The sequence below is a fragment of the Onychostoma macrolepis genome, chromosome 23, assembly GCF_012432095.1.
Source record: "Onychostoma macrolepis isolate SWU-2019 chromosome 23, ASM1243209v1, whole genome shotgun sequence".
Lineage (NCBI taxonomy): Eukaryota > Metazoa > Chordata > Actinopteri > Cypriniformes > Cyprinidae > Onychostoma > Onychostoma macrolepis.
The window spans coordinates 12704728-12732292 of NC_081177.1; the positions used below are offsets into that span (position 1 = coordinate 12704728).

Consider the following 27565-nt stretch of genomic DNA (forward strand, 5'->3'; position numbering starts at 1 on the left):
TCTGCTGTCTTTTGATTTCTTGTCCATTAAACTATATTTTATAAAGCAAATTCATTAAGTGACATCTTTCCAACAAATGTAAACCAACAAATTACTAACCGAACACTGGATTCATTTTTTGATCAAGTGTTTTACGGTATTTTATTTTTGTATATATTTTATTGCATTTATTAATTAAGTATATATTTATAGTAAAAATAAAAGCAAATAAATTCATAAAATGACATATATAGATTAAAACAATTAAAAATTGTGTGCCTCATTGGCGCCAATATCCTTGTGGGCAGCACGCCAACATACAGCGCCGTTGCGATACAGGCGTCCCAAGTTCGAATCCAGACGTCAAAAGTCAAAAATAAATCTTAAAAAAAAAATTGTGTGCCTCTACTTTATTTATATAGCACATATATAACAGCAAATGCCAACCAAAATGCTGCACGAAAAAGATTAATAAAACAACAACAGAAAAAATTGTCTATGACTGTCACATGCAAAGCTGTTATGGTAAAGATAATTTGGTCGATAATAAATTCATATCAAATCAAAGTCAAACATTTCAACACTGTTCAACTGTTTTTGGACATGATTTCCTCAATCCATGAAAGATAATTGCTCACTTTAGTATAAACCCCATAATACCCAGGCTGGGCACATCCTTGACCCCATGACACAATACCACCTATGAACCAACTTTTACTCTGTGTGTCAAAAAACGCATAGGGCCCTCCACTGTCTCCCTGGCAGGAGTCCTTTCCTCCATCAGCAGTCCCAGCACAAATCATGTTCTCTGTCACTACTAGTTTCCCTTTAGCTGTCACTGTGGCGTCATATTTAGCCTTACAGTCCTCAAAATTAGTGACGGGTAAAAGTACGTACTGGAGATTATTGGAATATAACGCGGGTCTGTTTATATTTGACACACCCCATCCAGACACCTTCCCGACGTCATTAGTCTTCAAAACAAACCGCTCTTCCATCCCAGGCAAACACACAGGCATGACGGCTTTACTGACAGGTACCTTATACTCCAGTTTAATCAGGGCAATGTCATGGTTGAAGTTAATGTTATCGTGATGGTACTGAGGGTGAATGAAGATTTTCTGTGGAATGCCAACTATAGCCTCGGTGTCCTGTTGTTTGACTATGCCCATCTTCAGCTGCAGGTTGGAAGTATCCGAGTAGCTTTTCAGAACATGAGCAGCAGTGAGGACCCAGTTGTCCGAAACAAGAGAAGCTCCACCGATGAACCGATGGCCCATTCGTATCATGACCTGCCAGGGAATCTCGTTCTTTTCTGCATTCTCCCCGCCAATCACCTTGGACAGCTTGATCTCAGGCTGGCCACAAACTGAAACACAGCAAACACCAAATCAGTGTTCACACCAGTGTTTTCTATTCGCACATATGACATTAAAAATCGAACAAAGATATGACACTGATATAAACTACAAGTTAAAAAAAAAAATGTACACACCTGCTCATTTTTGTTTTGAATTATTGCTATTTTCCACATTTTAGAATAACAGTGACTCAACCTTTTTGACAGTTTTCAAAGTTTTATAATAAAACATGGTAGTGTAGTGTAAATAAAACTGATAAACCATATGCATTAAACTCACTGGGTGAACATATCTGGAGTATTTTTCCACCCAGGGCATCTCTCCAGTAGCCGTCATGTGCACAGGTATACACTCCTAATTTCAGAGAGGAAAAGATTAAGGCTCCTCCACACCTCCAGTGATGACTATCCAAACACTACAACTTGCCCATTACCATTTGTTCCTTCCTTTGTTGTGTAGAATTCATTGCATGAATACTTGATCACAGATTTATATGTGGTTGTGGTGAATTTCACACTTGCATTATACACTTCTATAGGATCTCCACAATCAACAACTGCAAAAGAGAGATATTTGGTCACTGACACAACAAATGACATGTTGGCAAAACCTAAGCATATCAGTTTTGTTGACTTGAATGTCTGGTCAAGTTAAAAAAGACAATTCTGGTAAAATTCAGCTTACTGTTAATTATTGTTACTTTCATTTTGAGTTTAATGTATTTTTCTTTTCTTTTTTTCTTTTTTTTAAGTCTTTCTATTATTTCTGTTTGTTCTTTCCTCACATTTGAACACTTTTAACCTGGTACACTAAAAGATATGGGAGAGTTTTATGTTGATCGTTGCATTGAAATCTTTTCAAATGAAGTTAAAAGACATTCAGTTCACATAATTTAACTGAGCCAACTGAGAATTTGCAATGCAGCATGTCAACATAAAATGTAAAATTTTGACCTACAAATTATTTTAAAAGTGTTCTATCAGTCCTATACCAGTTATTTTTGCATACTTCTGTATTTTTATGAATATTTCATTTAATCATCAATGTTTAAGCACATTTCTCCTTGCAAAATAAGTTACTTTAAAAAGAAGCAAATTTATATGAGGCCTCATAAATTTAAATAAATACATAAAACATACATACAGTGAGGAAAATAAGTATTTGAACACCCTGCTATTTTGCAAGTTCTCCCACTTAGAAATCATGGAGGGGTCTGAAATTGTCATCGTAGGTGCATGTCCACTGTGAGAGACATAATCTAAAAAAAAAAATCCAGAAATCACAATGTATGATTTTTTAACTATTTATTTGTATGATACAGCTGCAAATAAGTATTTGAACACCTGAGAAAATCAATGTTAATATTTGGTACAGTAGCCTTTGTTTGCAATTACAGAGGTCAAACGTTTCCTGTAGTTTTTCACCAGGTTTGCACACACTGCAGGAGGGATTTTGGCCCACTCTCCACACAGATCTTCTCTAGATCAGTCAGGTTTCTGGCCTGTCGCTGAGAAACACGGAGTTTGAGCTCCTCCAAAGATTCTCTATTGGGTTTAGGTCTGGAGACTGGCTAGGCCACGCCAGAACCTTGATATGCTTCTTACAGAGCCACTCCTTGGTTATCCTGGCTGTGTGCTTCGGGTCATTGTCATGTTGGAAGACCCAGCCTCGACCCATCTTCAATGCTCTAACTGAGGGAAGGAGGTTGTTCCCCAAAATCTCGCAATACATGGCCCCGGTCATCCTCTCCTTAATACAGTGCAGTCGCCTGTCCCATGTGCAGAAAAACACCCCAAAGATGATGCTACCACCCCATGCTTCACAGTAGGGATGGTGTTCTTGGATGGTACTCATCATTCTTCTTCCTCCAAACACGTTTAGTGGAATTATGACCAAAAGTTCTATTTTGGTCTCATCTGACCACATGACTTTCTCCCATGACTCCTCTGGATCATCCAAATGGTCATTGGCAAACTTAAGTCGGGCCTGGACATGTGCTGGTTTAAGCAGGGGAACCTTCCGTGCCATGCATGATTTCAAACCATGACGCCTTAGTGTATTACCAACAGTAACCTTGGAAACGGTGGTCCCAGCTCTTTTCAGGTCATTGACCAGCTCCTCCCGTGTAGTTCTGGGCTGATTTCTCACCTTTCTTAGGATCATTGAGACCCCACGAGGTGAGATCTTGCATGGAGCCCCAGTCCGAGGGAGATTGACAGTCATGTTTAGCTTCTTCCATTTTCTAATGATTGCTCCAACAGTGGACCTTTTTTCACCAAGCTGCTTGGCAATTTCCCGTAGCCCTTTCCAGCCTTGTGGAGGTGTACAATTTTGTCTCTAGTGTCTTTGGACAGCTCTTTGGTCTTGGCCATGTTAGTAGTTGGATTCTTACTGATTGTATGGGGTGGACAGGTGTCTTTATGCAGCTAACGACCTCAAACAGGTGCATCTAATTTAGGATAATAAATGGAGTGGAGGTGGACATTTTAAAGGCAGACTAACAGGTCTTTGAGGGTCAGAATTCTAGCTGATAGACAGGTGTTCAAATACTTATTTGCAGCTGTATCATACAAATAAATAGTTAAAAATCATACATTGTGATTTCTGGATTTTTTATAGATTATGTCTCTCACAGTGGACATGCACCTACGATGACAATTTCAGACCCCTCCATGATTTCTAAGTGGGAGAACTTGCAAAATAGCAGGGTGTTCAAATATTAATTTTCCTCACTGTAATTCACACCTAAAAAATCTTTACCAATGAGGAAAGAAATATTATTTCTCTTAAAACAAGTCACATAATTTTATTTCTGAAGTACCCTATTGGTTTGAATTTACTTGCATGATTAGGTTTTTCATGCAAAAAAAAAAATGTATAAAGTTATTATTATTATTGTAGTGTTAAGCTTTACTTTGTTTACTTTAATCATTAATTTTTTTTTCATGGAAAACTACGCTTTCTGTTATAAGTTTCATCACTATTTCATCACAGAATTATTTTCTGAGTTTGCAGTAAGAATTTCACTCACTTCAACACCTCAGGTTTGAAAATGTACCTCCTCTTTGGTACGTAAGTAAACCCCCATTGACAATTATACACACTTCATGCTTATCTGGGATTGTTGAACAACTTACTGATGCAGTGAGGCATCGGTCCATTCCAAAATCCACCCTTCAAGCATGTGGCTTGATAAAAGGGCAGCGCTTCTTCCCCCTAAAAATGCAAAAAATCACTTTTAAGTCCATAAATATCATACCAAGCCACTTTTCTTAAATCTTCGAGAAAGTAAAAGGTTACCAGAATTAATTCATAGCCCAGATCACACGTGACATTGAAAGTGTCCGTCATGATGTACTGAGACTGCTGGGGTTGAATACGTCCGTGTTGAGGAGCCACGGGGTTTGGACATGGCTGCGCTATGAGAGCAGGGAACAGTGAGCACTCGTCATTTAAATGTTATCCTTAATGCATCATGTACAAAATGTTTTTTCTGACAGCCATCAGATCTGAATACTTGCTCCAAAACATTTATTTTTCGGTAGCTTTCATCATTCATTCATCATTTTAAACAATTTTTTTGCTCAACACTGTGCTTTATAGGAGTAGGCGGGTGCTAAAGAGTTCATTTGACTTGTTGAGATTCTCTGATTGGTGGAGAAAAATGTGTAATGTAGTTTTTCTTAGTTTTTACTTATCAAATAACGTAAGAGAAAAGGGTGTTGTAAACTACCTGTGCTGGTATACTTGATCTTCCAGCCTTTGTTTTTCCCCGAGTGGTCTGAGCGGAAGGTCACATGCACTTTGTGAGTTCCCGTCTCTATTTTTCTTGGTGGAGTCTTGCCACAAAATGGGCCGTATTCTCTTCCACCTGCAGTGATCTTAAACAAAACAGTTTGAATTGTCAGTGTATACAAATGGCGACAGATATACAAGTCTCTTGGGAGGTGGGAGGGTGAGGAGAAATAATAGGCGGTTGTGGAGGCCATGAGAGAGCATACATTATGTATTCAACAGCCTTCAGGTCAGTGATTAGTGGAGTAGTCTGACGCTTAACACCAGTGCTGAGAAGACCATAGGCAACAAGAAAAAAAAAAAAAAAAAAAGCTAAACTGAAAGACCGCAGCTATAACAAGCTGCTAAATGCCATAAAAAGGGATTGGATTTAGCCATTACAATCAAATGAGCTTTGATGCAGAGTATAAAAATCTGTGCTGAAAGTAAACACTCTTAAACACTTATCATGCTTATTTTCATGGAGAGCCAATCTTATGTGTCTAAACCACTCTAAAATCAATCTTAACACCCAGCAAGGACACTAGAAGGCATATTATATCTCTCTTCAAACAGTACTTGTACTGTAAACAATCTTCCTTAAGCTATAGAATATAGCTCAGTATATATATATATATATATATATATATATACATATATACAACTCTTTGTGGGGATTCTATGAACCTTTTAAGATATTTTATTATATTCAATACACATTAATGAGCTGACTGTCTTATAGTTCTTTTTTGTTTGTAGTTATTTTGTATTTTAATAGTTGTATTGTGTTAAAAATCTGGGTATTTTTATGGTGGGAGGGTCACACAAAAATCACACTATTAAAAAATTTGTTAACAATAGCAAATCTTTAGCATGAATACTTCTCAGACATTACAAAAAAATAATGAGAACATGATTGTATTTTATCATGTTAACTGCATATAACAACCATTTTTAACAATTGTCTTATAAACTGTATATATTAACTTTCAACATTTTAAACAGAAAAGGTGAAAAGCACTTGTTCTGCGTGCTTTCCTGAAGGTCAGAAATTATCGTTTTTGGTCCATGCAGCTGCCTTTAACAATGAATTTAAATTGACTCACAAACAAAAATCAAAATCAAATTTATTATATTTAATATATTATTAAAATATTCCTCATATTCCTGTTGACACTTTTCATGCATATTCATCACCCTAAATGAGAAAAAGTCACAAAATGTCAAGAAAAACATCATAGGTTAGCCAGTATTTTCTATGAAAATAAATTCTGAATTCTGTCATTCATGTTGTTACAAACATGTTTCCAACAACATTGGAATGTTTCCAACATTCATCTTGTTGAAAACATGTTTCAACATTCTTTTGGGGTGAACTGTTCCATATAATCTAAACAAAAGCATGTAATGTGAGTCTTTAATTTCTTGAAACTCTTCAATCTCTGTTTTATCAGGCAGAGGTATAGAGCGTTCCCAAAGGATCCCATTAAAGTGACTCACACATGTGCACACACATATTATGGCTGTTGTTTTAAGTTTGAACTACCATCCTGGCTGGAGTGCTGTCGGTGCTTGTTGATTGTGAAATAACCAACCTTGAGGATGTCATAAGGGCAGTGGATTTCAGGATGAGTCTCCACATCAAATACGTCCAGGAAGTCAAGGGTCACTTGGAAGCCTTCCATCAAACTGATAGTGTAATCACACTGGCTCATCTTGGGGTAAACACCTGGGTACTCTGGACTGCTCAGTTCTCCTGACCTCTCCTGAAACACCTGCCCACTACACTCAGCTACAGTAGAAAAAAATGCATTTTCACACCCACTGGGAATTGTTAAAAGCACACACACATACGGTTAACAGACAACTATCCATGCCACATTTAACACTGAGGGCCGCAGGAAATTGCAACATTGATTTGGGACGCTCAGAAGTAAATAAACCTTTCCACCTGTAAAATGGCCAGAGAAATGGCTTTTCAGAGTGACATTTATGAGCAGTTACAAACATTACATGTGTGGCAATTAGATACTTTGGCAAATACAAACTTTTTATAGTTAAAAACAGTTATCAGATAGAAACAGTCAATTTTCAGGTAGTAAATTCAGGTTGCTATTATTTTTGCATTTATTCTATTGACATGAATGAGTGATGTATGAAAAGACAGCAAATAAATGAACATCTTTACTCAATAGTTAACAACTTTAGATCGCAGGGGGCCTCAGATTATTGCTGTTTATATCCACTGCTTGCTATTACCAACTAAACTGTGTATTATCAGATGTATTTAGGACTCATGCTTTGATATTTGTCCATTTATGATTAAAAAAAATCTATTGGTAGTTACTTAAATTTCAGATAGAATAACAAGACATACAAATTCAATTGTGCCTGTTTATTTGTGAGCACAGCACTTCAATAAATATAGGAATAGTTCACCCTAAAATGAAAATTGCTTCAAAGTGCAAACCTATTTGACTGACTTTCTTTCACGGAACACAAAAGAAGAAATTTTGAAAATGGGGATTGGAGCTTTTAAATTTATTTTTGCATTTATGCATTTGGCAGATGCAACTTACACTGGATTCAAGGTACATGTTTAATTAGTTCTTGTTTTCCTTGGGAATTGAACCCATGACATTTGTGTTGCTAGCACAATACTGTTTAAACTACAGGATGGCTTTAAAGGATGCAAAAGTACAGTAAAGGTTTCAAACTAATAATTTATTATAAAAGCAACATTTACTACAACACTATTATTCATGGAAACTTGACATACACCAAAGCAAATTCATGAAAGAAGCCATTATGGCTGATTCAGGAACAAATCAATCTTTTGATTTAAATCTTTTAAACAAATCAGTGGATGCAGTCTGAATGATTCACTCAAGAATTGGCTCACTGACAGCTTACTGGACAGGAAGATTTTCAGTGAATATTTCTCACACAAAGCTTTCAAATTTATTCTTTTGTGTTCCACCAAAGAGAGATAGCCATACAGATTTTGAACATTGAGGTTGAGTAAACGATGACAGAATTTTTATTTTTGGCCAAACTATTAATTTAATAAATGGACCCCAACAAGTGCAGATGCTACAACTAATTGCTATAAATGGGGAATTTCAGCTGAGTAGGGCAAAGGTCTACTAATTCAAATGATTAAATGATTCAGACACAAGTCATTGTTTCTGTCTTCCCTTCTGCGCAATATGATGTGATGTCTCTATCTTCCCCATTAGCAACGAAAAACAATTAAGAGGCATGTCTAGGCTGGTAATTGTGATTAATTATCCACCATTAGCACAGTATACAGCCCGAAACAGGTATCAATTTTCAACTGATCCCTATAAGACTGTTCCCTCAGGAACCAATGATAATTAACCTGGACTCGCTTAGAGTGACAGAGATCAACTGCTTTATACAGGCAGACTAGTGAGACGCTGCCCACTGTATCATCCGTCTGTTGCTGAAGCACGCTTCAGGCTGAAAGCCAGTTAGCACTGTCCAGAACCGCATTAACACTGGCACTTTAAATGAGAGGAGGTTTTTGGGACTAATCCATTTCTGCCAAAAGTTTTCACAACCTGAGGGGAAGTCGAAAATGTAAATTTGTCTATTCGAAACCCTAAACAAACCTTGCTTATATTGAAAAATGCCATGCAGTTAGTTGCAGCCACCCTATCAATGATATAACAAACCTCTATTTGGTGACTCTATTTCCTGCTCGATTATAGGCTATGCTAGCTCAATCAAGAGCTGTTGACAGGGCTGATAGATAGTGTGTGGTGAGCCGTGGCTGCCCAGCCTACTGCTGTGACCGCCGTTTCAACAGGTCTGTGATGTACAAGAGTCACTACTGGAGCATAAATCAGTATTGAGCTGTATGGCAATATTTCCTTAAAATATAATGGTTTGTTAAGAACTTACACCGCTAGAAGTTGTGGTTCTTCAGAATAAATATGTTAGATATTATATATATATATGTATTATTATAGATAAGATTACAGACAAAGAGACAGTCTGTTGCTCATATACAGTGGGGGAAAAATTATTTAATCCCCTGCTAATTTTGTACGTTTGCCCACTGATAAAGAAATGATCAGTCTATAATTTTAAATGGTAGGTTTATTTGAACAGGGAGAGACAGAATAACAACAAAAAAATCCAGAAAAACGCATTTCAAAAAAGTTACAAATTGATTTGCATTATAATGAGTTAAATAAGTATTTGACCCCTTCGCAAAACATGTCTTAGTACTTGGTGGCAAAACCCTTGTTGGCAATCACAGAGGTCAGACGTTTCTTGTAGTTGGCCACCAGGTTTGCACACATCTCAGGAGGGATTTTGTCCCACTCTTCTTTGGAGATCCTCTCCAAGTCATTAAGATTTCGAAGTTGATGTTTGGCAACTCGAACCTTCAGCTCCCTCCACAGACTTTCTATGGGATTAAGGTCTGGAGACTGGCTAGGCTACTCCAGGACCTTAATGTGCTTCTTCTTGAGCCACTACTTTGTTTCCTTGGCCGTGTGTTTTGGGTCATTGTCATGCTGGAATACCCATCCACAACCCATTTTAAATGCCCTGGCTGGCTTCAATGCCCTGGCCCTGATGGTACATGGCCCCGTCCTTTGTCCCTTGATGCGATGCAGTTGTCTTGTGCCCTTAGCAGAAAAACACCCCCAAAGCATAATGTTTCCACCTCCATGTTTGACGGTGGGGATGGTGTTCTTCGGGTCATAGGCAGCATTCCTCCTCCTCCAAACACAGCGAGTTGAGTTGATGCCAAAGAGCTGGATTTTGGTCTCATCTGACCACAACACTTTCACCCAGTACATGTACTTTCGTGAGCAGGGGGACCTTGCGGGTGCTGCAGGATTTCAGTCCTTCATGGCGTAGTGTGTTACCAATTGTTTTCTTGGTGACTATGGTCCCAGCTACCTTGAGATCATTGACAGGATCCTCCCGTGTAGTTCTGGGCTGATTCCTCACCGTTCTCATGATCACTGAAACTCCACGAGGTGAGATCTTGCATGGAGCCCCAGTCCGAGGGAGATTGACAGTTATTTTGTGTTTCTTCCATTTGCAAATAATCACACCAACTGTTGTCCCCTTCTCACCAAGCTGCTTGGCGATGGTGTTGTAGCCCATTCCAGCCTTGTGTAGGTCTACAATCTTGTCCCTGACGTCCTTGGACAGCTCTTTGGTCTTGGCCATGGTGGAGAGTTTGGAATCTGACTGATTGATTGCTTCTGTGGACAGGTTGTCTTTTATACAGGTAACAAACCTGTGAGATTAGGAGCACTCCCTTTAAGAGACTGCTCCTAATCTCAGCTCCTTACCTGTATAAAAGACACCTGGGAGCCAGAAATCTTGTTGACTGATAGGGGATCAAATACTTATTTGACTCATTAAAATGCAAATCAATTTATAACTTTTCTGAAATGCGTTTTTCTGGATTTTGTTGTTGTTGTTGTTGTTATTCTGTCTCTCACTGTTAAAATAAACCTACCATTAAAATTGACTGATCATGGTTACACTTTATTTTCATAGTCCACTTTAGACATTCTACTAACTATAAGTAACTTTGTAACTACATGTCAACTAATTCTCATTAATCTAAAACTACATGTCTACTAACTCTCAGTAGGGTAGGTTTAGGGTTAGTAGAATAAGTAGACATATACTTGCAAAGATTCTTATAGTCAGTATGTTGTATTTTGTGGGTCCATCAAAGTAAAGTGTTAGCAGATATTAAGCAGACAGTCTACTAATACTCTAATGACTGCCAGTTGACATGTAGTTGCAAAGTTACTTACTGTTAGTAGAATGTCTAAAGTGGACTATCGAAATAAAGTGTTACCCTGATCATTTCTTTGTCAGTGGGCAAACGTACAATGCATTTGTTACTGGTTATAGATCAAGATCAGTGATAAAAGTACTAAAATAAATTTTCAACAATTTTATTAAATTGTGATTATAATAATGTTTTATAGCGCTTTTCCAAAAGCCCAAGGTTGCTTTACAAAGATTATGCTTTAAAAGTCTCATGTTTTTCTAAATCCTTCTCATTTCCTTTGTTCTGTGGAACACACAAAATATATATTTTTTAATCCATACAATGAAAGTATATGGAGTCCAATGTTGTTTTTTATTATATGCACATTGAAAGTTCTTCTTTTGTGTTCAGAAATAAAGTCATACAAGTTTGGAACAAAATGAGGGTGATTAAATGATGACAAAATTGTGAACTATCCCTTTAAGAGAGTAATTACAATGTAATTATTTGTGATAGACAGCTAATAGAAATATGACAGAAATAGTTTGCTACTACCACAGTTTACTATGTGAGAACACAAAAGTTTTAGCGGAAATACATAGGCAGTCAGCATGCACAGAAAGCAATTTTTACTGTGTCTCAGTGCTTAACATGCTGTGCATTTATAGTGCATTTATAGTAACTAGCTTTCTTGTGAAAATGAACATGTACAACATATTACATAATGTCCAATACATTTTATAATCAATGGACAGAAAACTATATAACCTACAGGCCAGGGGTTTCATCTGTTCTGGTATCCAGTATCTTACCAGGGCAGTGTCTTTTATCATCGTGGAGTTGGTATCCCAATCTGCAAGTGCAGTAAAAGCCCCCCACATAATTATGGCAATTATGGTCACACACAGGCTCCCCATCCACAGAGCTCAGGCACTCATCAATGTCTGTAAAGAGTAAAAAGAGGCCGTTTAGCAACAGTTCTCACTTATATGGATTTGGGCTTCCACTAAGATCAACACATCTATGATAAAATGGTATATATATATATATATATATATATATATATATATATATATATATATATAGTGCTGTCAAATGATTAATTGCATAGATGAAATATTAGATTTATAAAAGATATATATTAGATATAAATAGATATATTAGATAAATAAATATTCAATTTTTTTAATATCTGTTTTAATTTATTTTTTATCTAGTTTAAACCTTATCCTTTACAGCAAAGAGATGACAGCAAAGAGAGGAACAGTCATGCCGTGAGAGAGACAGTCATGCTGTAAATCCATTGTTTCCATCACCTTCGGCGGAAAAAAACGCCTGGAAGCCTATGAATCGGTCCTCATTGGAGTAATCTGATCTGAAGAGCACGGACATGGTGTTGTTGGCAGAATAGATGATGGTGTTTTTGGGCGCATCACCGTAATTTTTCTCTGCCTCACCACAGAACCTGACTGTTTCATTTCCTTCTGAGAACACCTGGAAAGATTCAGCAAGTAGTAATTACTACAAGCACAAATTGGTATCCTTTATTTCATATAACAAGCTTAGTTAGCATGCTAAGAACTTCATTAGGAACTATGCGGCAGTCATCATTTCATGATAGAGAGGTTGAATCTAATGTTCAACATGAGTAGCCTATTTTGATATAATCTGGCAAATGGTGCAGTTTAATGATAAAGCTCTAATCCTAAATTTACATTATACCACCTTTGTGAAATTATGGATCAAGAAAATATACATATTTACATAAACAATACAAGCTGATTTTGAAATGATTGTAGGCTCTAGGTGGGATGATTTTAATCTGAAAAGAACTGAACATTACTAATAAGGTTAAACCTTTTTAACTTTTCAGTCAATCATCTAACAGATTCCTGATTGAAGTCTGACTTGGATTTGCATTGGCATGAATCCCTTACTGTTTTTCTCATTTAAAACTGCAGTTCTCTTTATTCAATTCCAAGACAACTTCCAACTTCTTTTAACAGTGCATTTATTATAAGTAATTATTTTAATTTATTAAAGTAAATCTAATTAAATTATATAAATATAAAAAAAATAATTTATTTTGTAAACATACCATAAGGAAATTCTTTTCCCACAAGTAGTATGAATATAATAGAAGCTTGATGGCATTGATTGCAGATTCACTTATGAGTTCATTGAATTACTATCCGAGATATCCTGAAATATGAAGTCTAATCTAGAACCGTAACTCTGATATGTATATATTCCCCCACAAAATGACCCCATGTTTAAAGGTCAGTTGAAGATATGTATCTAACCTGAACGTAGTCATATTCGCAGCGATGAGAAGGCTCCAGGCTAAAATATGTGAAGTAGAGGCGTAATCTGTGTCCCTCTGGTCCTGTGATATTCCACACCATACGCTGGTTGTTAGGATAGGCATTTGGGAAGTTTGTTGAGGTGAAGCTTCCAAATAGTCCTGTCAGCTCTGAGCCAAATGCTAATGGAAGCAGGGTAACGAATGCCAAAGATAATCTAAAACAGCAGCAAAACAAAAAGGTGTATTACTGATAACGTATTGAAGCTTTCACAATCCCAACGCGTAAAACCGAAACATGGGGGGAACTGTTCCCACTCCACAGTGAACACATTTGAACACTTTGCATACCTGTTCATTATTCCAGAACGCCACAAACTTCAGTTCATCTCACAAAAAATGTCCTAATCACCTCTGCAGAACTCTAATGTCCTCCAGGTTAATGAACTAGCTGAATAAATGGCTCTGTGCAAACACAGCACTGAACAGCAACAGTGTTTTTGGTTTCATCACTGTGTACTCTGTCAAATGTCAGTATCAACTATTGAATTAAAGACATATCAGTAGAGAAGTTAACCTTTGTCATCATGCTTGACATCTCCTTTATTCTCCTTAAACACTAGACTTAAAATAAACATAAAACAAAAAGAAAGCAGTAATCACATTTAGACCAAGAAAACTAAACATTTGATTAATCCTGCCATTTATGTTGACTATAAAAGTCAGAATTAACTGACAGTAAATGATAGCAACTGACAGCAAATTAACTCTTGTTTTTGCAATGTGTCCTTCTGACCAGTCGTCAATAATTGATTTTGTGTATGTGTGTGCACATGCAGATACAACCTCGGTTTGTAGAAAATAAAACAAACTGTGACGGGAGGAGCCAACGACAGACACAGTGGGTGTGGCGTCAGGCCTCGGAGAGGCTTTTATTAAACAAAAGTGATAAAATTAAGTGTCCAGGGGAAGAAGTGTCCAACAAAACGGGGGGGGGGGGGGGGGTCTGGTGTCCTCGTTGTGCTGCGGGGCTCGTGAAGGAGGGCAGTGTTCAGAAGGGGAAGGGTCCAGGGAAGGGGCGGAGTCCGGTGGCCGCACGCGCTCCCGCTCTGGTCCGGTTACGAGGGGCGGCGGCTTCTTCCTCGGCCTTTGGCGGGTCTTGAACGGCCCGGCATCCTGGCCCGACGGCCGTAATACGGGTGCGGCTTTCTCCCGGACCGCGGGTTCTGCAGCTCACATCTCCGGTGGCGCGACGTCCCTCTACGCACCCTTCCTGGACCCACGAGGACACCAGCGTGCATGCACGGGGTAAGAGACCGGTCTCTCGAGGAGAGGCGCGCTCGGCATTTAACGGCGGAGGTGATGAGGCTTCATTCAGTCCAGCTGTGCCTCATCACACGCCGCCAGCCCACGTTGATCCCACGCCCCTCCTCTCATCCACCCACTCCAGTCGGGAACCTGGTGAAGGGCGGCGAATAAGGGACGGGGTGGTGATGATGATGAGGGGGAGGGCCACCGATCCGTCACAAAACAGACAAACAAACAAAAAAATCATAAATCCTACTAACAAACTTTCTTTATAGCTTTCAAAGTTTTTCAAAAGTGTACGTTTATTTAAATATATAGAAGGGTCCAAAGTCTGATTCCACACATATATAGTAGTCAACATTTGAAGTGGATCAAAAAAGTTAATCAAAGTTAAGAACTTTGATAAAAGGTTTTGTCTACTTCAAATTTTGAATTAGAATTTTGCACAATAGAATTTTTACTATAGTGATCTCAGACCCCAATGTACATTTTGGATATTAAACATTTATCAACACAGAGAATATTTGTAATATTACAAACTTAACAAGCAACCACAATCCAGTAACACTGAGATGACAGGATATTCATAAGGACAAAAATAATCATGGCATAGACACCAAAAAACCCCCGTCATCCTAACTGATGAAAAAAGGACCAAAATGAATATGATAATATTACTTTTCTGACAGCATTGTTGATCACTTTTGGCCGTGTTGTGATAATGACTAAGAGACGTAACATTGCAAATGTATGAAAGGCAAAAGTAGAATAGTCACGCTAATATGGAAAAGTATTTACAGCTCTATGACATTTTTAGACATGTGAACTGCGATGTGCCACAGGCAGATGTTTGTGATGAAAAAACAACAGGTGACACTGAAAGCCTGTCGCCGTCGCATGTGCCAATTACCTTGAGAGCAGGATTCATTTGAAATGCCTTTGTAATGCTACAGTCCCTTTCATTTAAACCTTTTGGCACAGAATGAGATGGTTATTTAATGATTTTTAAAAAAAGAGTGAGAAAAAGAGAGAGAGAAAGAGAAAGTGGGTGAGCAAGGGAGAGAGAGACAGAATGAATAAAGCGACAAATGTTCCATAAGCAAACTTATAATAGATCCCTCATTTCCAATACACTACGCTGGTAATGCTTAATGTATGAGGAGATTACAATAATTATCCTCATAAACGGCAATGGTAATTTCCAGCTGCACATACCCATGCTGATTGTGGCTGTCAGGTGTAATGCGCTGACCTCTGTCCTCATGCCTACTTGAGAGGTCACAGGTTGTTGGGACACAGCTGAGATGATTCTTAAAGAAGAAACAATCAGTCACATTGGTTTATCAAACCTTCTTGAGTACTCTTACTGGAAACCTCTGAAGGCATCTGGGTATCTGCATGTTTTAGAGAAAAAGATTTATGACTTTTAATGCAAATTGAAAAAATTAAGAGCAATTATTAGCTTAAATGGGTGTTTTTTTTTGTTGTTGGTGGGTTTTTGCAACAGAACCACAAGTTGGACATACAAACAAACAAAACAAAGTGGATTAAAATGACTTAATGCAAGAATTAAAATTCAATTAAAATATAGTTATATAAGAAGACATGCTTCCACTTGGATATATATATACAGTGAGGAAAATAAGTATTTGAACACCCTGCTATTTTGCAAGTTCTCCCACTTAGAAATCATGGAGGGGTCTGAAATTGTCATCGTAGGTGCATGTCCACTGTGAGAGACATAATCTAAAAAAAAAAAAATCCAGAAATCACAATGTATGATTTTTTAACTATTTATTTGTATGATACAGCTGCAAATAAGTATTTGAACACCTGTCTATCAGCTAGAATTCTGACCCTCAAAGACCTGTTAGTCTGCCTTTAAAATGTCCACCTCCACTCCATTTATTATCCTAAATTAGATGCACCTGTTTGAGGTCGTTAGCTGCATAAAGACACCTGTCCACCCCATACAATCAGTAAGAATCCAACTACTAACATGGCCAAGACCAAAGAGCTGTCCAAAGACACTAGAGACAAAATTGTACACCTCCACAAGGCTGGAAAGGGCTACGGGAAATTGCCAAGCAGCTTGGTGAAAAAGGTCCACTGTTGGAGCAATCATTAGAAAATGGAAGAAGCTAAACATGACTGTCAATCTCCCTCGGACTGGGGCTCCATGCAAGATCTCACCTCGTGGGGTCTCAATGATCCTAAGAAAGGTGAGAAATCAGCCCAGAACTACACGGGAGGAGCTGGTCAATGACCTGAAAAGAGCTGGGACCACCGCTTCCAAGGTTACTGTTGGTAATACACTAAGACGTCATGGTTTGAAATCATGCATGGCACGGAAGGTTCCCCTGCTTAAACCAGCACATGTCCAGGCCCGACTTAAGTTTGCCAATGACCATTTGGATGATCCAGAGGAGTCATGGGAGAAAGTCATGTGGTCAGATGAGACCAAAATAGAACTTTTGGTCATAATTCCACTAAACGTGTTTGGAGGAAGAAGAATGATGAGTACCATCCCAAGAACACCATCCCTACTGTGAAGCATGGGGTGGTAGCATCATGCTTTGGGGGTGTTTTTCTGCACATGGGACAGGGCGACTGCACTGTATTAAGGAGAGGATGACCGGGCCATGTATTGCGAGATTTTGGGGAACAACCTCCTTCCCTCAGTTAGAGCATTGAAGATGGGTCGAGGCTGGGTCTTCCAACATGACAATGACCAAGCACACAGCCAGGATAACCAAGGAGTGGCTCTGTAAGAAGCATATCAAGGTTCTGGCGTGGCCTAGCCAGTCTCCAGACCTAAACCCAATAGAGAATCTTTGAGGGAGCTCAAACTCCGTGTTTCTCAGCGACAGGCCAGAAACCTGACTGATCTAGAGAAGATCTGTGTGGAGAAGTGGGCCAAAATCCCTCCTGCAGTGTGTGCAAACCTGGTGAAAAACTACAGGAAACGTTTGACCTCTGTAATTGCAAACAAAGGCTACTGTACCAAATATTAACATTGATTTTCTCAGGTGTTCAAATACTTATTTGCAGCTGTATCATACAAATAAATAGTTAAAAATCATACATTGTGATTTCTGGATTTTTTTTTAGATTATGTCTCTCACAGTGGACATGCACCCACGATGACAATTTCAGACCCTCCATGATTTCTAAGTGGGAGAACTTGCAAAATAGCAGGGTGTTCAAATACTTATTTTCCTCACTGTATGTGTGTGTGTGTATATATATATGCACTGTATATATAGAGCCTATTCAAAACTTTTTTCTTTAAAAGCTGTATGAAAAAACTTGAAAGCTGTATTTAAGGCATTTTAATACTTTTTAAGAACCCACATTTTTTTCAGATAGTTCAAGGTCAGTTTTAATCAGCTGGGGTTTGTGGGTTGTACCCGTGGGCCCTGTTTGAAATTGTGCAAATAGCACAAACAAATACATAGAAAAAAGATACAAAACAATGTTTAAGTTTTTTTTTTTTTCTTCAAGTTTGGAGGTGTCCAGGTACATAAGCCGAATAATAAAATGTTAAAATATCATTGCAGTCAATAGTCTTCACTGTATAAATTAAATATATATATTAATTCTTAAATGTACTCTTTTGAATGTTTTAATTGGCAAGGCTTAAAAACACATGCAATTGATAAGCTTTCATGACGACACACAACAATGGCCTGTCAACTGTCCTGAGCATCTTTTCACCCGAGTGTCCTTGGCCAGTCGGCTGAAATCTCTGGGGGTCCCCCTCAGCCGTGGGCCCCTATAATCATCACCACCTTTCACCCAACTAGCGATGGTCTGATCAGCTGTACTAATAAAACTTCAACTTTAATAAATAATTTGCAATTTATATGTTGTGCACAAAAAAAAAAAAAGAATGCATATTTTATTCAAATGGCTGTCAATGCATTTTTGGTTCCAGATGGTATAGTTACAGCATCTACTAGCAGTCAAACTGGTTACTGGTGTATATACTAACCAGCCAAATGTTGACCCCTTGGGAAACATGTTACATCTAACTTGATATTACTTTGTAAATCCACATGTAATTCAGATCAGGCTACCTTTAGTCACATAAAAACATGGTTTACCAAACTGTGTGCTGTGCATTTAAAAAAAAATCTTCAAGTGCTGTAAATGGAAACTGCCAATTTTTTACAATGCAAAGCCTGTTTTTACTATCTATGCATTTGCTAATAATGAAACATGAGGTAAATGTTTAGACAAAGCCAATTGATGTTATTGACGACAACCAAATCCAGTGAATTAGACAATCACTACACATTCATTTACTCGTAAGTGACTCTACGTCAGAGACCAGATACTTGTCAGTGCATCAGCAAGTGCTAAGTTCATGTCTAATTTGAACACCGTTTAGAGCTCTTTACTTCCTTTTATAAGTATAGATGAAGTTAATTTTGAAAAGATGAGTCACTCTTCAAGTACTTGCATTTTCTGTTGCAAAGTATGCACTACAACCCTGAGGACAGCTTGAAGCATTAGGTGAACTATAATTAAAACAGTTCATCATTCTGTCAGGTAGACATATTCCATCCCATTAGCCTTGTTTTGTATAATTGACACTGTTTTGTGTAGCTTTGTATTTAAAACATCGGAAAAAGCATCTCAGGTTCAGCCTTAGAACCTTCCTTCTGAGCAGCCCAGTAATGCTTGATGTACCATATGTAATGAAGTGCATCCTGATAAGACACCAGTCAGCACTGTCACTTTGATGTGGAACAGGAGCACTGGGAACACAAAATATATATCCAAGATCAATACCGATGAAGGAACAGAATGGGGACAGAATGACACTTGTGACTGAGACTTTAGACCGCGAGAGAAAAACCGTCAAGAAACGTCACACATAAATGCAACCCTTGCATCTAAATATCTTGTAGGACTACAGTGTGTACAATACATCACAAGAAACCATAAACACGCTGTTGGATGTTTGTTTCAGGCTGAATCATGTGGAAGAGTAAATCAAATGTTTATGTTAACACTGTAATCTTTTTTTTCCCCCATTCATGCACGCCACTCAAGTGACATAAAAATATGAACAAGGAACAGTAATGTCAAAAATTATAATCGTTGTCAGCTTTGTTATTTACACCTCTCAATGGTTTCTGTAAAGCCATAGAAACTACAAACACGTATGACAAGGTAATCAATGGTATCACTCACCTTTCCATTTGTTCAGCTTGAAAAAGAAATTACTACAATCAAGACAATCCGTTTCACAGCATTTCATTTTCCCCCGTGGTTTAACTGTGTCACAAACTGACAAACAAACAAAAAGAAACAGTCTTTGTAGCCTCACGGTTTTTCTGTAATAGAGCAGGATTTCTTATTTGCTCCAAGAATTCATTGGTGTGTCCAGAACCTTTGGGGTCAGATGTCAGAAAGCAGAAAGAAGGGGTAATCAGTGCGTTGTCCAGGGGTCTCAATATGTGCCATTTCTGACACGCCAATTATTTTCTGATTGCTCATCAAAAGTTTGTGTGCTAGGGTAAACTGAAACTTGGGATGTTTTCAGAACAGAAAGTAGCTGTCAAGTCTGTGAGTGTCTTAACACCGTAACATCACATGTGAAGATCTAGAACAAATTCAATACTTAAATTAATATTGGTTAATGTTAAAAAAAAAACTTTCTGTCCCAGGTGTAATTACAGACAACTATATCTACATGTACGGTATGTACATTGGTATGTCGAAAACATGCAACAAGCTTTTGCTCTGTTTGTTTGAATATCCTAACTAGCCCTCATCATTGACTCTACTAATGGAGTGAGTTTGAAGGCGGGACTATCTGTTGAGAAGTTTTTGGAAACCTGTTCGGACATTATTTTTCTGTTTGGTGACACTTGTGGTCTGAAATAGATTATGAATAATATTTATGGCTTCAATTCTTTTAATAGCTCTCGAACAGGAATTCTCCCGCTACAAAATATTCATCAAAGATGTGAAAAAAGATTCCCGAATGAATTAATCTTTTGTGTTGTTTCTTGTCAAAAGTACCGACTTTGGTATCAGTCTGTAGGCTACTGAAAATTCCATTTCCAGCTAACATTTGAGTGTTGTACCCCAGACAGCAAGCAGTGTCAAACCAGATCCGGCCCACATCTGATCCGCATGGATTTCACATGGGCCAGATGTGGGCCGGATCTGGGCCAACACTATGTTGCTGTCTGGGGTTGAACCGATTCTTAAACACCACTGATTGGCCATTGTGTTAATGCGCTAATCCATTGATAGATGTGGCTTTCAAATGCTCCCGTGTGCTTCTGTGTGAGCGCACATTTAAGAAAGTGAAGCAATGATCATTGTAGTCAATCACAGTCAGATCTGTTGAGCGCATTAGCACAATGGCCAATCAGCAGTGTTTAAGAATCTGCTCAACAGCGCTCAAGTGTTAGCGGGAAATGGACGGTACTTTTGACAACACTACTTTTTAGTGAATCAAAATACATACAGCGCAAACAGTGTAATTCGATTCCTGAACTAATTAATCTTTTTGCATTGTTTCTTATTCAGTCAGTTCACTCAGTACAACACATGGAATATCGCATAGTCATGCGTTGTAGTTCGTCTCCCTCCTTCTTCCCTGCTGAAAAAAAAAAAAGAAATAGACACCATCGCGAAATTTGTAATGGTTTTACTGGTTATGATGGGAATTGTATTGGTTTTAATGGAAACTGTAATGGACCCTGTGGGTTTCTACTGGTAATTGGTCACCTTCTATTAGTGGCTTGTTAAAACCATTACATCCTAATGGAATAGGCCTACATGTCCCAAAACACACTACAGAAAAGCATTTTTAATGGCTTTAATGGATAAAAGTTGATGGTTTATAATGTTTGTAGTGGAAACCATTACAATTTCTGTGATGGTTTCTGTTGTTTTTTTCAACAGGGGGAACAGTTATATACATAACTCAACGTTATTTTTAGTGAGCCTAAATACATATAGCCAAACAATGAAGTCCGATTACCAAGCGAATGCATCTTATTAAACGGTTCTTTTTAAGGAATCGAAAACAGGGCAACGAGTGCCGTCCAATTTCCAACCGAATAAATCGTTGGTTCTTTTTAATGAATCAAAACACATACAGCCAACCAGTGTAGTCAAACATCTGTAAAATGTTATGTAAATACACTTTATAAAAGAATTGTTTTATTTGTTCTATTGAAATTTGAAATTATCTCACCATTTGTCAACAGACGTCTGTTGAGGAACGATAAATGCAGCAGGAAATACATGTAATTTTCCTGCTCTCATCTGTTCCTGTCTGTGCCTGACTAGGTAAAGTCTTTGAGAATTCAGACAATTGGATTTATTTGAAGTTTGAAGCAACTTTGCACAGTGGTGAGCATGCTTAATGCATTTTTGATGTGTTTTCCGTGTCTGATGATAACTGGGTGTCCTGTTGTTTGTAATCAGGGTAGATATTATTCAATAGTCTGTGGTTAAACTAATGTCAAGTTGAATTCTTTCCTAAAGGTGTGATTGCTGCACCTGGGCACCATTTCTCGTCATTGCTACCTGACTCTTCGTCATTGGCGTAGAGCTGCATGTCAGAGCCACTGATTTGGCAAACATCCACAGGCCCACAAGAGAACGGAAATGGCCATATGGGGACTTAAATCTGTGAAAGATGCATCAGCGGCTAAATTGAAAGAGTAATGGCAATCTGACATTGGGGCGAAACTCAGTGCGGAGGGATTCAGCCTCGATTTATCACAAGTAATTTCCCTATCATTAGCTGTACTGTTTAAAAGGCCATACAGCTGCAGCTGGAGACTCGTGGTGTTTTTCATTCGGCCTCACATCAAAACATTCCCCTTAATCTTTCTTTCTTATTTCCACACCTTATCACAACCTCAACACCACTCATAATCATGAGATATGGATATGTTAGCAACTGATCACTTGATTAGCTGTCGATATATGAGGTCCAAAATGCAAGGGAGAGTGTACTTAATGCTGGACTGTGGGGATATGTCAGTGAAGATGAAAACTAAATCACAGTCTTTAGCTGTTTACGAGCATCTGGTGATGTATTTGATATGGTAATGTTTGGATTGGGCTTTTAGGACTTTAAGTTTTAGTTAAGAAACAGCCAATCAGTAAGATTCACAGTCTGTAACTACTACATTTAGGCTTTGACACGTGCTATTTACAGTCAAGTTTTAAGAGAGTCTGCCTGTGTTTACTCATGACATTTCTGGTTTATACCCCTGATTTAGTTTCTCAAACATGCAGAAATCTAATAAGGGAGCAAGAGACAGGCTTAAAATTGTGTATGAAAGACCAAACCTTCCTAATAGTACATATAAACCTTATCACAATATAATAATTTCTCCCAAAATAATGTTTTTTATGCAAAATAAGTTTCATAACTCTGAATTATTATACACATAGCATCCACCCTGCTGACACATAACTTATGGTGTTGTTTCTTTAACCTTCTCACATCGAGATTCTTTCATTTATTTTAAAACATCAACGTCATTAAACTTAAAGCTGAAGTGTGTATTTTGTGTTAAAATACTTTCCCATATACCATCTTATGAAGAGACTATAAGCCATTTGTAGGCTGATTTCCTCTCCAAATGTGTAAACAATGATGAGATATCACAATTGCTTTGTGCATTTAAACACACAGACCAGTCCATCACAGCAACATTGGCTCAACCAATAGTGTGAGTTTGGAGCGGGACAATCTGTCCAGTTGACCAGTGGCAGATGACATTCATCATGCTCAAACTATTTTTTATTATTTTTTTACATTTTACATGCATGTTACGCGGATCTGTGGTTGTGGCGTAGATAAATTTAAATCAAAATAAATGATGAGAGAATGAAACGGCTTCAACTCACTTTTCCGTTTATTAAATGAGTAGAACCAACCAACATAAATGGAGAACTCAAGGCTTATAAAGGAACAGGAACAAAAGAGCAAACAACATAAACTCAGGTGGGGACAATCACAGATGATGAACTAATGAGGAACGGAACTAAACCAAATAAGGACAACGGGGATTCCAGACAGACAGATATGTAACAGTATCTCCCCCTCCTGGTAGGCGCGTCCCGCGCCGTAACAGTACCAATGGGGAGGGGGGGTGGGCGCCTGGATGCCCGTGCAGAACGGAGATACCGGATACTGAGGAGGCATCCAGGGCGGGTCAGGGGACTCCGGCGGCCATGGCGGGTCAAGGAGCTTGGAAGGCCAAGGAGGAGCAGGGAGCTTGGGCGGCCATGGAGGGTCCAGGGACACGAGAGGCCAAGGAGGAGCAGGGAGCTTGGGAGGCCATGGAGGGTCCAGGGACACGAGAGGCCAAGGAGGAGCAGGGAGCTTGGGAGGCCATGGAGGATCCAGGGATACGAGAGGCCAAGGAGGCGCAGGGAGCTTGGGCACCCATGGAGGATCCAGGAGCTTGGGCGCCCAAGACGGAGCAGGATTCTTAGGAGAATAGCCCCCCCAAAAAAAAGTTTTAAGGCTGAAATTAGGGGCTTTCCATCTTAGTTCGAACTTTTGATGGCGCTCTGGCAGCCCGGACTCTTGGGGGCGCTCTGGCAGCGCAGAGCTAGGGAGGCGCCTTCTTGGCGCAGGCACAGGGGGGCGCTCTTGAAGCGTGGATTCTTGAAAGCGCTCGGGCAGTGCGGAGCTAGGGAGGCGCCTTCTTGGTGCAGGCACAGGGGGGCGCTCTTGAAGCGCGGACTCTTGGATGCGCTCGGGAGGCGCGGAGCTAGGGAGGCGCCTTCTTGGCGCAGGCACTCTTGAAGCGCGGATTCTTGAAATCGCTCGGGAGGCGCGGAGCTAGGGAGGCGCCTTCTTGGTGCAGGCACAGGGGGGCGCTCTGGAAGCACGGATTCTTGAAAGTGCTCGGGCAGCGCGGAGCTAGGGAGGCTCCTTCGTGGCGCAGGCACTGGGTGGCGCTCTTGAAGCGCGGACTCTTGAATGTGCTCGGGCAGCGAGGAGACAGGGAGGCACCTTCTTGGCGCAGGCACAGGGGAGCTGGACGGGATCAGCGGAGGCATAGGAGAGGTGGACGGGACCAGCGGAGGCACAGGAGGGCTGGACGGGACCCGCTGAGGCACAAGAGGGCTGGACGGGACCAGCGGGCTTGCCATACTTCTCGGCGGGCTTGCCATACTCTCTGTAGGCGGGTTTGCCGCACTCTCTGTCAGCGGGGTAGCCGCACTTCTTGGGGGATTTGTCGCCTTCCGTGTCGGCGGGTTAGCCGCCTTCCGTGTCGGCGTGTTGCCGTGGCCGCGGACGGCGGTTGGAATCCGTGGGTCGCGGCTAACGAGTGGGTTCCGGCTCGGGCCCGGACGCTTCCCAGACACCGAAGAATGGCCTCTCTCCAACATAATCCCGCGGTGTCTGGGAGGTCCACGGGATGGTGGTAAGTGGCCCCGAGCTGGAACATCTCTATGATGACGGAGTCTGCCAGCGTCATCTTCTCGGCGAGCTCACAGAACTTACTCGTGAATTTGAAAAAGGGGAGATCCAGGAAGGTTAGGGCAGCGACTTCTTGCACGAATTCCATCTTCTGTTTTAGGTCGGTTCTTCTGTTACGCGGATCTGTGGTTGTGGCGTAGATAAATTTAAATCAAAATAAATGACGAGAGAATGAAACGGCTTCAACTCACTTTTCCGTTTATTAAACGAGTAGAACCGACCAACATAAATGGAGAACTCAAGGCTTATAAAGGAACAGGAACAAAAGAGCAAACAACATAAACTCAGGTGGGGACAATCACAGATGATGAACTAATGAGGAACGGAACTAAACCAAATAAGGACAACGGGGATTCCAGACAGACAGACATGTAACAGTATCTCCTTCCGGTAGGCCCCGCTACCGTAACAGTACCAATGGGGAGGGGGGGTGGGCGCCTGGATGCCGGTGCAGGACGGAGATACCGGATACTGAGGAGGCATCCAGGGCGGGTCAGGGGACTCCGGCGGCCATGGCGGGTCAGGGGACTCCGGCAGCCATGGCGGGTCAAGGAGCTTGGAAGGCCAAGGAGGAGCAGGGAGCTTGGGCGGCCATGGAGGGTCCAGGGACACGAGAGGCCAAGGAGGAGCAGGGAGCTTGGGAGGCCATGGAGGGTCCAGGGACACGAGAGGCCAAGGAGGAGCAGGGAGCTTGGGAGGCCATGGAGGATCCAGGGATACGAGAGGCCAAGGAGGAGCAGGGAGCTTGGGCGCCCATGGAGGATCCAGGAGCTTGGGCGCCCAAGACGGAGCAGGATTCTTAGGGGAATAGCCCCCCCAAAAAAAATTTTAAGGCTGAAATTAGGGGCTTTCCATCTTAGTTCGGACTTTTGATGGCGCTCTGGCAGTGCGGACTCTTGGGGGCGCTCTGGCAGCGTGGAGCTAGGGAGGCGCCTTCTTGGCGCAGGCACAGGGGGGCGCTCTTGAAGCGCGGATTCTTGAAAGCGCTCGGGCAGTGCGGGGCTAGGGAGGCGCCTTCTTGGTGCAGGCACAGGGGGGCGCTCTTGAAGCGCGGACTCTTGGATGCGCTCGGGAGGCGCGAAGCTAGGAAGAGCACTCGGGAGGCGCTGAGTTAGGGAGGTGCCTTCTGGCGCAGGCACAGGGGGCGCCTTGAAGCGCGGACTCTTGGATGCGCCGGGAGGCGTGGAGCTAGGGAGGCGCCTTCTGGCGCAGGCACTCTTGAAGCGCCGGATTCTTGAAAGCGCCGGGCAGTGCGGGGCTAGGGAGGCGCCTTCTTGGTGCAGGCACAGGGGGGCGCTCTTGAAGCGCGGACTCTTGGATGCGCTCGGGAGGCGCGAAGCTAGGAAGAGCACTCGGGAGGCGCGGAGCTAGGGAGGTGCCTTCTTGGCGCAGGCACAGGGGGCGCTCTTGAAGCGCGGACTCTTGGATGCGCTCGGGAGGCGTGGAGCTAGGGAGGCGCCTTCTTGGCGCAGGCACTCTTGAAGCGCGGATTCTTGAAAGCATTTGGGAGGCGCGGAGCTAGGGAGGCGCCTTCTTGGTGCAGGCACAGGGGGGCGCTCTTGAAGCGCAGATTCTTGAAAGCGCTCGGGCAGCGCGGAGCTAGGGAGGCGCCTTCGTGGCGCAGGCACTGAGTGGCGCTCTTGAAGCGCGGACTCTTGAATGCGCTCGGGCAGCATGGAGACAGGGAGGCGCCTTCTTGGCGCAGGCACAGGGGAGCTGGACGGGATCAGCGGAGGCATAGGAGAGCTGGACGGGACCAGCGGAGGCACAGGAGGGCTGGACGAAATTAAACTCAGGTGGGGACAATCACAGATGATGAACTAATGAGGAACGGAACTAAACCAAATAAGGACAACGGGGATTCCAGACAGGCAGACATGTAACAATGCAAGTACTAAATTTATTTTGTTAGCTAGTTTTTTGTTTCAGCTAATCAGCTAAATACGACTGATTTATTATAGAGTTGTCATGAATTTCAAATTTACCCTCCACTAAATGTCGTTGCACAAAAAACTATTTTAATTAATTTCAGACCATTCAGATAATATAAATCCTGTCTTAATTTTAGAATCATTGTGATATTATTAGTTTATTAATATTTTGAATCTGTTTTAAATATTTAGATTTTCTATGTAGTTTTTATCAATTTATTTTAGTTTTAGTTATTTTAGTGCATCAAGTTCAACTAAATTAACATGAGAAATGTTTTTTTATATTTAAGTTATTTAATTTCACACTTAACTTTTTTATTTTAAAGGGGTCATATGATGCGATTTCAAGTTTTCCTTTCTCTTTGGACTCGACCACGCCCTCCTAAAATGGCTCATTCAAACACGCCCCTACATGTCTACATCACGGTGTGGGGAGATTTGCAAAACACCGCCCAAATGTATACGTAATGAAAGAGGGCAGGACTTTTATTCACGCTGTAGTGTTGTTGCTGCCGCCGGCGCCATGTCCTGGAGACGCTGTGTTTCGTTGTGAAAGCGAAACTACTTTGTTTGGGCTTCCAAAAGAGGACACAACTAGAAATCAGTGGTTAAGTTGTGTTTACAACACTGTTCCAGAACAGTTCAACC

At 40.7% G+C, this 27565-nt stretch overlaps 1 protein-coding gene across 1 annotated transcript; it reads right to left on the reverse strand.

The window, feature by feature from the left end:
• Window positions 1–110: 110 nt before the first annotated feature.
• Window positions 111–13699, reverse strand: masp2 (MBL associated serine protease 2). The gene is made up of 11 exons (XM_058764535.1): window positions 13544–13699; window positions 13194–13410; window positions 12207–12384; window positions 11703–11834; window positions 6710–6906; window positions 5074–5221; window positions 4641–4759; window positions 4478–4556; window positions 1774–1896; window positions 1620–1694; window positions 111–1348 (listed from the first exon to the last, which is right to left on the reverse strand). The coding sequence occupies exons 1-11, from the start codon at window positions 13549–13551 to the stop codon at window positions 567–569; spliced, it is 2058 nt and encodes a 685-aa protein (XP_058620518.1). The 5' UTR covers window positions 13552–13699; the 3' UTR covers window positions 111–566.
• Between the last annotated feature and the right edge of the window lie 13866 nt (window positions 13700–27565).